General features: G+C 40.7%; 1 protein-coding gene and 1 long non-coding RNA gene across 3 annotated transcripts in view; one reads left to right on the top strand and one right to left on the bottom strand.

Moving 5' to 3' along the window:
* Positions 1-14250, bottom strand: part of EGFL6 (EGF like domain multiple 6) — a 63438-nt gene that overhangs the window by 11211 nt on the left and 37977 nt on the right. For both annotated transcript variants that reach the window (XM_024241039.2, XM_024241040.2), the window contains exons 7-9: positions 13300-13422; positions 4588-4911; positions 3400-3480 (exon numbers count right to left, since the gene is read on the bottom strand). In XM_024241039.2, the coding sequence (XP_024096807.1) occupies positions 3400-3480; positions 4588-4911; positions 13300-13422 (528 nt within the window). The remainder of the gene's footprint in view (positions 1-3399; positions 3481-4587; positions 4912-13299; positions 13423-14250) is intronic.
* Positions 1-14250, top strand: part of LOC129052892 (uncharacterized) — a 73270-nt gene that overhangs the window by 30505 nt on the left and 28515 nt on the right. The gene's annotated exons all lie outside the window — the stretch shown is intronic.

Genomic DNA, 14250 nt, shown 5'->3' with positions numbered 1-14250 from the left:
TCTAGCCCTTTATAGAAAAAAGTTGGCTGACCTCTGATGTAGATAAATACCACTGGGAAAGGGCGGGGGAGAAGAATGAGATATTTTTGATTTACAACTAAGGCTAGCCTCTGGCTCTGATTTTGGGGCTTTATATGTTTTAATGCTGGGGAAGAAAGGAATGGTAAGGAAAGGGAATAGGGTAAAAAGAAACACAGCAGCAGCTGATTCTTGACTCATTTTGATTTGCCAAATATTTTATATCATTTGATTAGGTTGTTTAAAAGAACGTCTAGCATCAGACTCATTTTCAGGAAACTAAAATTGAGGCTCCAGTTCTGCAGACACTGAATGCTGGAGTTGGACCTGAATCCCAAATCAGACTGCAATCCAGAACCTTCCATCTTGCACATATCCTAAGTGAGCACATACGGTCCCTTTCCTCACTTTCCTTTCTTCTTAACTCCCTATTTTTTCTCTGTGCAGCAAATATATTTTCTTTCTAGTCCCAGTTTTAAAAGTAAAAGATGCCAGGTAATACTTGCTTCCAGTCTTCAGTATTCTTTAATGAGTGCTAATACTAGTTAGATAGTTGATGTTATTATCCCACAAATAGTGGAGTATCAGTTTTTCAGTTGGTTTACAATTGTGGTGGTATGTTTCTCCCAAACTCTTCCCCTTCTTCCACATGGGGAAAGCAGGTGTGTAAATTGGGATGATGGAATAGTATATAGCAAACTATTCCATACAGAGAGAAAACTCAAGGCTTTGGTCTCACAGGCACATTCTTTCATTTGTATAGCACTTCATGGTTTGGAAAGTGCCTTCAAATATATTCTCTGGTTTAATCCACACCTGCCTTGAAGCAGATGCTGTTGGTGCCACACAAATATCTGTCAGTACTTATATTCTCTTGCAGGCATTTGGCTTTCTACTGGAAACACTCACAGATCTCTGTGTGAGGGTGTTCTCTGGCTGGAGCATTCTTGGCCCAACCAGGTGGGCTAGAATGCTGGGGAGTTATTTTCCCAGGGACAGCCCTCAACCAGTGATGGACAGGAGTTGTTGGATAGATACCTCCATTTCCTTGCCTTTGGAAAGGACCACTAAGTGCTGGAATTGAGTGTGGACTAAAGTCAGATTGGAATTTAGGCTTTCCCTGTCTTGTCGAGGGTCCAAGTGGGATTGAGATCAAGTTGCCCCAGTGGTGCCCTTCCTTGCTTTCATGCCAGGCCAGGAGCACCAAGGAATCAGCACCCTCCTGGGAGCAGCCTTCAATCAATGCCAGATGGGAGTTGGTATATATATGCCCCAGCCTCCTTACTCCTTCAGTAGGATAATTATGAGCCATGTGTTCTACACTGGCTTCTGGAGTTCCCCAATGGGATTGAGCTCCAGTTGCCCACAGTGGAAACTTGCCTGATAACATACCCTTTATTGCCTCCTTGTCTCCCCATCTCACTTATGCACACCCCCAACCACCATTTCCTGGGATCATCTTCCACATAAACCATTTGCACACAAATTCTTATCTTGGGGTCTATTTCTGGGGAACCCAGCCTAAGACAGCACCTAAGAGATGAATATTGCTCTTATTCCAATTTTACGTATGAAAGCAAGGAGGCACTGCAAATCCAAGTGACTTGTCCAAGGCAAACAACCAGTGGAAGAGTTGCAGTACACATCTGAGTCTTCTGATTGGGACTGAGCTTTCCAAGACAACTTACTCAAGGACTGTTGAAATTACAGGGTCATATGGTCATGTGCAAAATTTTAACCTTTCTGTGTTTCATTAGGAATCATGGAATAGAAAGTAAACTAAGAAATCTGGTGGTTTGGGGATCCAAAGAGGAGTCAACGGATTCCTTCATGTCACTTATCAAGGGTAGGCAGAGCTTGGGCAGAACTTGTGAGCACCTGGAGAACGTAGTTTACCCCCTGTACAATGAAACATTTTCTTTCTAACCAGGAAAATGGGCAATAAGTTGTCTAATGCAGAGAAATAAAAACAGAATACTTAGGAGAAATATGGAAGAAAACAAAATGCCTGTAGGAGCTGGGTCATGGGTTACTAGGCTTTGAAGAGTTTTAGTAGAAGCTTCTCAGATACAATTTGGAGGACTGAATTAGAGAGGTACTTTTTTTTGTGGTAGAGATGGTCCTGTAAACCAAAGTGATAGAACTGGGCAATGCACTCCCAGGGTAAACACAAAAGGGAATCAATTAGCACAAGGTTATGCTAATCTTTTACTTACCACATGTATAGTGGTAAGTAAAAGGAAGTTTGAAAAGGAAAAGGTTATGCTAATCTTTTACTTACCACATGTATAGTGGTAAGTGAAAGAAAGTTTGAAAAGGAAAGAGGTGATCAAGGCATTCATACTTATACCAAGTGAAAGGGATAAATATATAAACGGGCTTTTCCCTGAGGTCTGTGTAATTTGTCATGAGTGGTGAATGTTCTAAATAAACCAAGAGGAATTAGGGATCATGCCCAAGAAACTCCAGATTATGAGGCTTTGGTGGAATGATCGCAAAAATGGTCCTGATTTTTATCCCTGTCTGTATCCACACTCTTTGTATGACTTCACAGCTCCTTCCACAACCTTGAAGTCTACGCTGGCCTTGTGACTTGGCTTGGCCAATAGAATATGGCAGAAGTGATGTTGTGCCATTTCTGGGTCTAGACCTCAAAATATCTTGTGTGCTGCTGCTCTCTTTCCTGAAACCCTGCTGTTGCCTCATGAGAAAAAGCTTGGACTAGCCTGCTGGAGGATGAGAGACCACATGGAGCAGAGCTGAGTGAGTCCAATCCTCCCAACTGAGGCCTCAGGCATGTGAGAAAGCACAGCCAAGATCAGCAAAATCACGAAGCGGGCCCACAACTGACTGTACGTGGACACATGGGTGAGCCCACCCAGCCTAGCTCAGAGCAGCAGAACCGTCCAGCCAACCCATAGACTCATAAGCAAAAATAAATATTTATTGCTGTAGGCCACTGAGGGCTTGTGGTTGTTTGTTACACAGCATTATTGTGGCAATAGGTAACTGATACAGGCACTTTGGGCCAAATTTAGTACATGAGGACTTTCAGGTTGTGGGTCCTCAGGCAGCAGAGTTGAAGAAAATATGTAAGTTTCTCCCATCTCCATATATACAGTCTGCTTCAACCATTCACTCTCAGCATCAGGTGGGAGTGGCGGGGAGAAGAGAATAGCTTTACTATATTTCAATCATTAGTACCAGTCACACAAGGACCTACTATTTTAATACTGGCACTGTGTGCGTGATGTAATGATTTTTCCCTTGGGGGTTTACGAATGAAGCAGGGATTCATAAACAATCATTTCACTGTATGAAGAAATGAAAACGACAAGGACAACGTGAAAGAGCATACACTTGGGAGAAAGAATTATTTACCTTTATGTTCCAGTTTGGAAGTTAGTGCTTTCCTTTGGACCAGAACCAGGCCGAATTCACCTGCTTCATTCACCTTAGGGACTAATAAAGAACACTTGGTCAGTTAAGAAAAAAACCTTAAAGCCCACATGCTCAGAAGGTATGAATCAAATGACCAAACAAAGAAGGTTAGATCATGTATTCTAATTACAGAATATATTAGAGCAGCGTTTCCCTAACATTTCCAAATAATTCACATTGGATCCAGTTTCCTCATCTAGAACATCTTTTCCAGACATTTCCTTGGGTAAACTAAGCATCTACACTCTTGATACATCCCTTCATACTAGGTTTTGGAAATATGTTTTTTTTTCTTTTTTTGAGATTTTTCACTCTCTATTAAGGCAGAGAATGTCACTGGATGCTAGTTCTTGGATGGGTGGGCCTGTGTCTACTTTTCCTTTGGTTAAATCCATCTGGCATTTGTATATATGACCACCAGTCACAGAGCCAAGACTAGACAAGGCAAAATATAGAGGGAGCAACAAATGCCCAGCCAGAATGAATGGGAAAGTCTCAGTGTAGAGATGCAGGGTGGGTTAATATGGAAACCCTCCTGGGGGGACTGAGCCTTATGGTGAGTTCTGCACAGCAACCAGTGAAAAGGGAGTTACAGCAGTTCTCTAGTTCACATAGAAAACTTAAGCTCCACTATGAAATTTGTCCTCCTACATTTGTCGATTTTGGATTATAAAATCATAACCACACAACTGTGAGGTTCCATTTTCTTAGACTAGGCCTGTAAAAGTGCCTTCAAGAAATAAAAAGGTAGAGCTTAGCAGATCCATGTGGTGAGCCTCTCTTTGATTTGGGGGCATGCCTCATGGAGAGCTGGGCAGCCAAACCACTGCCCTTGCAGGACAAGCAGGCTTCCTTGGCTGGAAGCTAGAAGAGAAGGTCTGTGTCAAATAGGAAACCCCCCAAGTAGGGGAACAGGACTTCCCCTCCTTGGTTCCTAGAGCAGCAGGTTTGACTGGGTATTTGCAGAAGGTGTTCGTTTCTAGACTTTACAGAGAATGTTGCTTCTCAGGACTTAAGACCCAACCCATTTTACTTAAGCTGTGAAACCGGCTTTTTGTCTTCTTTCATTTGCCAGGAGAAATTGCAATTCATTTTTCATAAAACATATAAAATAAAAATAACACTCACAAAACACATCTCCTCGCGGGCTTCGCTCCTCTATGTCATTCTTCAGGGCTTTCTCTTCTCTTTTCTCCTCCTCAAGCCCTTCTTTCATTTTCTCTTCATTCCCTTTTTTACCTCCATGAGAGTTCCTGCCTCTGGAAACACTCTCTTCATAGTTGAAGGGCTGCAAGTTCACCTTAGGGGTAGGAGTCCTGGTGGGTTCTGGGGTAACATTTTTAATTTTTACCTTCTTTTTCATGCTGTTTTTGTGAGCAAGCAACTTCTTGATTCTGTCTTTGATGGTACCAGGTGCTCTGAGGACTTCTTTCACAGAATTTTCAGGGATAGCTAAAACAAATAAGAGGCAATATGTTCCAAATTGGCAGATAATTAAATTACTCACAAAATGGAGCATTTAAAAAGTGCTAAAGTGTAGTAAGTGAATGCTTCCAGAATGAACCCACATGAAGCTCTACTATTTGATAAATTAGGAAGAACTATATTTGTATTGTTTTAAGCAGTTCCACTGTTATGGTAGTTATCTTAATTACCTTTTGTTGCTTTTGTTTTGCTTCAGAGACCACTTTAGTGAAACACCTACTACTACCCAGTTGGGCTACAGATCCCAAAGACATGGATTTGCCACGTTCGTCTAATATTTCTGCTTTCATTGTGGTATTCTTCAAAAACTGGTATTGTCCTGATAGCCCTATAGATTTGTCCAAATTTGATATTCAAAAATTACAGCTACAGCATTAGGTTGAACCATATAAATTGCTAATAATGGACCATTTGTGACCTACAAAAATGGTGACTTATGGTGCAATTATACACATACCCAATTTTCTTTCTCTCTTCTCTCTCCCCTTTGAATTTTTTCACCTCAGTCAACCATTATCTAAAGCTAAATGAGTTTATTTATTAAATATTTCACAGAGGCTTCTATACTTACTATTTTTCATTCATTTTCTATTTCTCACTGCAAAAGTAAATTACTTTAAAAATGTACCTCTAGATCAATTCTTCTTATCCCTCAGTGGACTAATGACTCTTGGAGGAAAAATGTTGGTGTCAAAGAACTCAAGAGGTACAAAAAAGTTCATTTAGTCCAGGACTCTCGTCTTGTCGAGAGGCAACTGGGTGTTAAGTGACTTGCCCAAAAGCACTCATCATGTTAGGGACGGAGCTAAGATTTGGAAGTAGAGCATATGAACGACTATTTTTCTTTTCTTTTCTTTCTTTCTTTCTTTTTTTTTTTTTTTTTTGAGACAGAGTTTCACTCTTGTCGCCCAGGCTGGAGTGCAGTGGCACGATCTCGGCTCACTGCAACCTCCCTCTCCTGGGTTGCAGTGATTCTCCTGCGTCAGCCTCCCTAGTATCTGGGATTACAGGTGCGTGCCACCACACCCGGCTAATTTTTGTATTTTTAGTAGAGACGGGGTTTCGTCATGTTGGCCAGGCTAGTCTCAAACCCCTGACCTCAGGTAATCCACCCGCCTCAGCCTCCCAAAGTGTTGGGATTACAGGTGTGAGCCACCACGCCTGGCCATGAATGACTCTTTTTCCAGTCCTATTTCTATGATAGATTTATTCCTGCTTTAAGATTAAGGTTACTTTTCTCTAGACTGTTTCAAATTCCTTGAGATCTATAATTCAAAGATATATGTCTCCTTTTCAGGGATATACTCACGATAATTCAGAATATCCAACTGATGTAAAGAAATAATTAATTTTTTAAAAATTAAATACACTGATATTTGGAATCAAATATATTGTCTCACTATAAAATATCTAGGCGTGTACTAATCTAAGACTAAGCAAGAAAGGGTCTAACAACACCTCAATCAATTCACTTAATTCTATTATTTGGACATAGTTTAGAGAGAAATGAAACAATGGAGTAGACATTAATTTTGATGCCTAAAAAGAGTACTATGACAAATTGGAGTGGGATTTTATTAGAATATTTTTCTTAACAATGTTTTAACCTCTTCTCCTGCTTTGTTCCCTCTCCATCATCTGGCTGATTCAATCTATATCAAAGTAGTAGAAAAATAAACAAGGAGAAGTCCACAATATTTGGGGTAACCAAATGGGGGGAAAATGCTTTGAAAATATGTATGCTTTTAATTAATACATTGCTTTTACTTTGGAATCAAAAGAGCAACATTTTTCTTTTCAATGAAATGTTCTAGTTATTTATCATTGTGACAGCCTGACTACAGGTACAAAACCAACAAGTACTAATACAAGTAATGCATCATTACTCATTTTCCTGACCTTCAGATAGCCTGTTTCAGCTACTTTGCCAGAGGGTGCATGTTAAGTTATGACCGTAATGTGTGATCATATGTAGACCTTCCTCTGGAGGCCCCACTGTAATTCTATCCATGGTTGACTGCATCTTTCGCCAGTACCCGGCAAGAAAAATTAACAGGAAACCCCTATTCCCTGCAAATTTCCTTTTTGCAATCAGTAACATAAAACTAAAGACCTTTAATAAATAATGAGGAAAGGGTTTCAACTCACACCAGGCAAACCTAAACATCTGCTTTCAGTTTCTGCTTTGAAGTTTCAAATGTTCCTATTGAAAAGAAACAAAAACTAAAACATCATAATCTTGATAGTGTTGACAATTTCATTCTCTTAGTATGTAAACAGAAAGCTGGGCAAGGATAAAAATTCACTTTAATGATATGCATATGCATAAATAGATTTGGATTTATCTAGGTATTGCTGTTTCAAATTTGACATTATGATGGTTTTCTCTTAAAGATTTATTGATTATTGCATCATCTTTTTGAGAATATAAAAATGTGGGAGGGGCCAGGCATGATGGCTCACGCCTGTAATCCCAGCACTTTGGGAGGCCAAGGCAGGCAGATCACTTGAGGTCAGGAGTTTGAGACCAGCCTGGCCAACATACATAGTGAAACACCATCTCTACTAAAAATACAAAAATTAGCTGGGAGTGGTGGCAGGCGCCTGTAATCCCAGCTACTCAGGAGGCTGAGGCAGGAGAATTGCGTGAACCCAGGAAGCAGAGGTTGCAGTGAGCTGAGATCATGCCACTACTCTCCAGCCTGGGCAACAGAGTGAGACTCCATCTCAAAAAAAAAAAAAAAAAAATATGGACGGAGTTGCAGTAGGAGGGTCTTTGGCACATTTGGGGAACTCAGATATAAAACTTAGGAATTTCAAAGTCTTCAGGTTCACAGGCCAGTTTTTTGTAAAGTTGACAATTTCTCTTGGGAGGTATTTGAGATTTCTCCAAACACCCATGTTGTCAAACACTTCTACCAACCTGAAAACCGTAATTTTAATTTCATATCTTTGGAATAAGACTTTATAGAAGATCACTCTTAGGTGAGAATATCTTACCCAGGAGGAATATGACTTTGACATTCATTCAACTGTGCTTAGTTCAGTAGATGATCTATCATCTGGGAGGAGAAAAATTCTACTAATCTGAGCTTTGGACACAGTCCTGGAAGGAGAAGCTTAATCAGAAATGAGGAATGTATTCCAGCATGGGACCCAGGAAACAGGAAGGGGCTAGGACGGAACAAAAGATGAGCCAAGAGAGTTTGCTGGGGAGGGCAAACGCCATGAGTTCTCCATCACAGAGGATCAACCAATTGGTCATGAACACACCTGTCCTGTGTTTAAGCACATAATCCTGAAGCCCAGTTTCCTGAGTTTGACTCCTAGTTCCCACATCTTCTAGCCATATGTCCTCAAATGAATAATTAACTTCTCTTTGCCTCAGTCTCTCCGTTTATAAAACTGGGATAAGAATAGGTTTTTTTGGGAGGCTTAAATGGGTGAACACACGTCGATTACTAAGATTAGTGCTTGGCACACACTCAACATGTGTGCTATTATTTTTAGCATTCATGACCAGAATGTTTAAAATCTTTTCCAGAGTTAGAAAAATTCCCAGGCCATACCTCCAAATTTCTAATGTTTATAATTAAAGAAAAAAAAACGGGGATGGCCTGGTTGTACCAAAACCCATATTCTTGAATACACACTATACAAACTGAATTAAGCCATCAGCATATTTTTAGTGACTAAAGAAGCTGCTTTTCAACAGAAATGATTGTTGAATTTTGGTGAGGGCTTTGTCACTATTACTCCTACTCCTAGCACATACTTATTGAGCATTTCATATATTCTGGGCTGGTGCTAAGCTCTTTAGATGGACACTCACTTATTCTGTGTGAATAAATTTAATCATCAAAACAATATTAAGGGCTAGATACTATCATCCCTATTTTGCAGGTGTGGAAACTGAGGCACTGAAAGGTTGAATAATTTGTTCTCACTCCACAGGTAGTAGGCTAGCGAGTCAGGAATCAAGCCAAGGTAATACGATTCCAGAAGCTGTGCTCCTAGTAAGCCAATGACAGTTTCCTTTCCTAAGTTGACTGTTACTCCCCAAATTGGGTATTATCTGGGTTTTGATTTTCTTAGAATGAGGTATAGCTGCTGTCAAATCAAGACCAAATTATCTGGCAGTATATTATTAATACTCATATTAGAACAGTGGAACATATACACATCTACATTTAGGGTGCTTCTTCCTTTAGGTACAGAGAGTGGGTTAGGATAATCTAACTCTTTTTCTATATTGCAATGTAGAGTCTGAAATTTTCAAAACAATGAACTTAATAAAAGTTGCTACATCAATGCCATATATATGACATATATATGTATATATTTATGGAGATGGAGTCTCGCTCTGTCGCCCAGGCTGGATTGTAGTGGTACGATCTCAGCTCATGGGAATCTCTGCCTCCTGGCTTCAAGCAATTCTCCTACCTCAGCCTCCTGAGTAGCTGGGACTACAGGCGCACACCACCATGCCTGGCTAATTTTTTGTATTTTAGTAGAGGCGGGGTTTTACCGTGTTGCCCAGGCTGGTCTTGAACCCCTGAGCTCAGGCAATCCACCCGCCTTGGCTTCCCAAAGTGCTAGGATTACAGGTGTGAGCTACTGCGCCCGGCCTATGCCCTATATTATATAATAGCAATTTATGTGCATACAAATGTATTTGTAATATAACATTTTATAATGTTTTATAATGCTGAGTGCTAACTAGATGCAATTCTCTCATTTTTGTTTTTATGACTCTTGTATGTATATAAGAGTGGATTTTGGGGCATCCTTCTTTAAGCAATGAATGTTAAGACCTTGTTAAGATGAATTTTCAATAGTAACATGGCTGTTTATTTTATGGAGAATTAAAGCAAAATGAAAAGGGTTGGACAAGTAATATAGTAAATGACCCAAAGATAGTTTTCTCCTTTAAATAAACATTCCAGTGAAAGACTAAAGAAATAATTTAGCTGCAGAATGGATAACAAAATGCATAATTTTCAGATATTGAATAGAACAGTGTGATGAATTTGAGGTTTCAAAGAATAAAGACAAATTTCTTTTATCCCAAAATAAAGTTGGATAGTCCAAGGAAAACAGACATTTTCTTGACACAAGAAATGTTTGTGTTGATGTGGGATTTACAATTTCAAAGCACTGAGTTACAATATAGAAAACACAGGCTGCAAACAACTATCTAATTGCATGCTTAAAGATGTTGCCTTCATTTTAACATTAATAATACATTGCGGTTTCAAGGGGATCAAATGATGAGGAAGAAAGATGGCTCCAGGTTTACTCTGGGCCTTCGATTCTTACACCTAGGGGTAGGAGAGTGAGTATGTGGGGATGAGTTGCCCACTTATTGAATTAAATGCTTTCCTGAGGTGTCTTTTTTTGTATGCATGGCATTTTCACATTTACCTTTGTGAAATTTCAGAGTGGGTGGCCCTTAACAAACAGCTGATTGAAATGATACTAATAACAATAACAATTACAGCTAACTTTAATGAGCATCTACTATGTGGTCCCGCTAAACTAAGCTCTCTCTCTATATTACCTCATTTAAACCTCACAATGAACCTCTGCGAGACATAGTTGTCTTAGTGTGGGTTCCTCTAAGCAGAGCCTCAGACAAGGATTTGGGTCCAGATGACTTATTTGGAAGGTGATTCCAGGAGGCAGAAACTGGGGAGAGGAGACAGTGAGACAGGAAGGGAGAAAAGCCAAAAGATGGTGCTTAGATGGACAGGTAATCACTGTGGGTAAGTGGGGCTCAGTCCTGCTGGGGACATCTGGGAGCCAATGCAGAACACACCTCAGAACCGTCCCACCCCGTGAAGTGGAAGCTGGAGACTCCTGTCAGAGAGAGCACTGCTAGAGATATGCATGCAACTGTCTACCCTACCTCAATAGGATTAGGGAGCTCCAAGGGACTGTGGACTGGCCCATTACAAGAACCCACCACAGTACTACCATAAACCCCATTTTGAATAGGAGGAAACTGAGCTTAGAGAGGTTAAGAAATTTGCTAAATGTCACAGCCAGCATAGGGCAGAGCTAAGATTTAAATTCAGGCCTTCCCAACCTGGAATGTGCATGTTCAAATTTGGTGGCATAAAGGAGCTTTGAGCACAGGTCCCCTGGGCACTCATCCAATATGGAAAGCTGATTTATTCAGTCTCCTCTCTGGGGGCCTCCCAAGGTTATGGTGTCCTTCCCCCTAACCTACCTATGCACAGCCCTGCCTGGGCAGCCAATCTCTCTCTCTCTGAATCAAGTTTCAGAAGGACATCATTGGATCCTTCTATCTAGAGGGATAGAAACCATGGCATCCAGTTGCTGGACACTAGGTGGTCATTTAATACCATCTCCAGCCCAATGCAGGAATCCGTCTCAGAGCCCCCAGCCTGCAAGCCAGGGGCAGTGGAATGTCCCTACTCCATGGGGCTCCCTGCTCCACTCTTCAATACCTAGCAGCCACTTTTAAGAGAGAATGTAACCTCCACCCACTGGACTTAGTTTGCTTGAGAAAGCCACTTTTATTTTATTTGCTTGAGAAAGTATTTACAGGCACAATTTATGCTTTTCCATACTATATTTCCCAGACTAAATGCTGCCCTGTTCTTTTGTCAGTTCTTCACAGAATTTGATTTCCAGACTCATTTTCTTTGGTTATATTCTTTTATACATACTCTTGTCCAGTGGTGCTCAACAATAGCCCACTGGGGTACTGTGAACCTTTTATGGGTGTGGCACTAAATGTCTAGCATGGTACATACAGTTTATTTTTGTATGACTGAGTGGATACTGTTACAGTCATTTGCATCATTGGGAATATTGGCCAGATGGGGGTATGGAATGTGACGTAAGCTAGGGTACACCTTGCAGCCATATTTATTGAACATGCGGGAACTCTGCTAAGGGGTATATAAGAGAGTTGAATCAGGGCAGTCAACAAGTCTAGTCACACTATGAGCTAGTGCTAAAAGGGTCATGACCAGAGGGATAAACCTGGATGACTTTATTTATTTATTTTTTAATTTTTTGAGACGGAGTCTTACTCTGTTGCCCAGGCTGGAGTGCAGTGGTGCGATCTTGGCTCACTGCAACCTCTGCCTCCCAGGTTCAAGCAATTCTTGTGCCTCAGCCTCCCGAGTAGTTGGGATTAAAGACGTGCACCACCACGCCTGGCTAATTTTTTTGTATTTTTAGTAGGGACAGGGTTTCACGATGTTGGCCAGGCTGGTCTTGAACTCCTGACCTTAGGTGAGCTGCCCACCTGGGCCTCCCAAAGTACTAGGATTACAGGTGTGAGCCGCTACACCCAGCCGAACCTGGATGACTTTAAACATTGTAAGATATTGCTTATTAGGGAAGTGATTGCGCTGTAATCATAGCTGCCTTGCCTTGGAAGACATTCCTGGTATTCACCAAGATTTCTAGTTTTCTTCTCTTTTGGGGCACATAGCAAGTTTATTATTATTTTTGTCCCTTGAAGTTAGATACTTCCAAGCTGAATAAACTAACAGCTGGTGCATGATTGTCCATGCTTCTTTCTCTTCTGTGACAAACCCTAAGGCCTTGAATTGAGACCATGGTACCATAAAATGATGGGGCTTCTGTCAGCCTGTGTCCTTAAGTGACTTTATTGAGAAGAAACCCCCGAAAAATTCTCTTTGGACATATTACATGAGTGAGAAATAAACCTTTATTGTTGCTGTAGTTATTAATAGCAGTGACATTTTATTGTTAGATGTCTGGTTTATAAATTTAAAGTTTTAACAAAAAGTATTAAATAATTCACCAGCAAGAACAATGGAACTCTCTGCTATATACATTAAAACAAGTGGATCCAGCATTGAGGATGACAGACAAAGTGATCATACTTTAATGAAGATCAGCTTCATCATACTTTGTTTTGGTTGTGCATTCTGGAAAACGTCCGGATTCACTTGGTTAAAAAACCTTTGTGGTTTTAAGCCACTGTTATTTTAGGTTTGCTTGTTACTGCACTATAACTCAGTCTATCCTGATAGATACATTTGCTCAGTGTCTTTTGTCCTTAAATCTTATGTTTAGTATTTGAAGTATGTCACGGCCAGAAAGATATTAAGTACCCTTGCTGTTCTTTTAGTGCCTACAACTTCAGTGAGTATTGGAGATGTGGTCCAATTAGCAAAGAAGAAAAGGCTGAGGCAGAGAGTTAAACACTGCACACACACACAGAGTGAGAGTAAGGGAGAGGGAGAAGGAGAGGAAGACAAAGAAAGGAGAGAAATAGAGGCAGGAAGGATATATGGGGAGAATGCTTCATTGGGAATAGCTCAGACACCATGACCAAATGCTACTTACCAGAACAACGAAGTCCATTGCCTTTATATCCCTGCTTGCATTTACACTTGAAGGACCCTTGGGTATTGAAGCAATTGGCATGGTGGCTGCACATATGGCTATCCACAGTACATTCATTTATATCTAAAAAAGAACATTCCAGTGAACGACTCTGTGGTACAGGGCTTGCTGAAAGACTCACCCTTACACTTGATCAACTGTACGGCCAAGCACTAAACACCCCCGACAAACCAAGCATTGCCTGAGAACTGAGAGGTGTTCAGAACTGCAGGCTCATTGGCCAGCAGCCCTGGCTTTGTTTGCTGCCTGGTACGTAGGGAGTGTTTGCTGCTTCCCTCCTCCACAGCAATTTCATCTCCTGCTTATCAATGCTATTGAAATCTGTAAGATGTTTAGGTTTTTCTCTTAACTTTTTCCTCTAACTTAGAACTAAATAACAATATCAGAAAATCAATTCTATATTCGGAAGGTCTTGAAACTCCTAACAAAGACAAGATCAACTAGGAACTGTTGACATCATCTAACTTATAGGCACAGGCATTTTGTCCTAAGACTGCCAGGAGAAAGGATCAGGCTGGTCTGAGCTTGTCTGCTGGGTTTAGAGGAGGAAAATTTGCCAAGTTCCACCCAAGTGAGAGGTTTGTTTGCCGTATTCTCCACCCCCTTTTCTATCTATGCATTTGTAGACATATATGTACAAAATAGCCTGTTGGTTTTAATTTAGCCACAAAGCTGAGCTCAGATGCTAATCTTAGTCACCTTTAAAGTGTCAAAGATTTGTTTCCTTTTGAAGCTTTCCATGTGAATTCCACCCTGTTCTGTAGAACCTCCCCTTAGGTATCAGGAAACAGGATTAAACTCTGTAACACAGCATCATAGGATTACAGGGCTGGTTTGGTCTGCAGGAGGGCATGGGGTCCAAGTCCACGAGAAATATGGATTTTATGATTC

This window comes from Pongo abelii, chromosome X (assembly GCF_028885655.2).
Source record: "Pongo abelii isolate AG06213 chromosome X, NHGRI_mPonAbe1-v2.0_pri, whole genome shotgun sequence".
In the NCBI taxonomy this organism is placed as follows: Eukaryota; Metazoa; Chordata; class Mammalia; order Primates; family Hominidae; genus Pongo; species Pongo abelii.
This window is presented reverse-complemented; position numbering and strand designations above follow the sequence as displayed.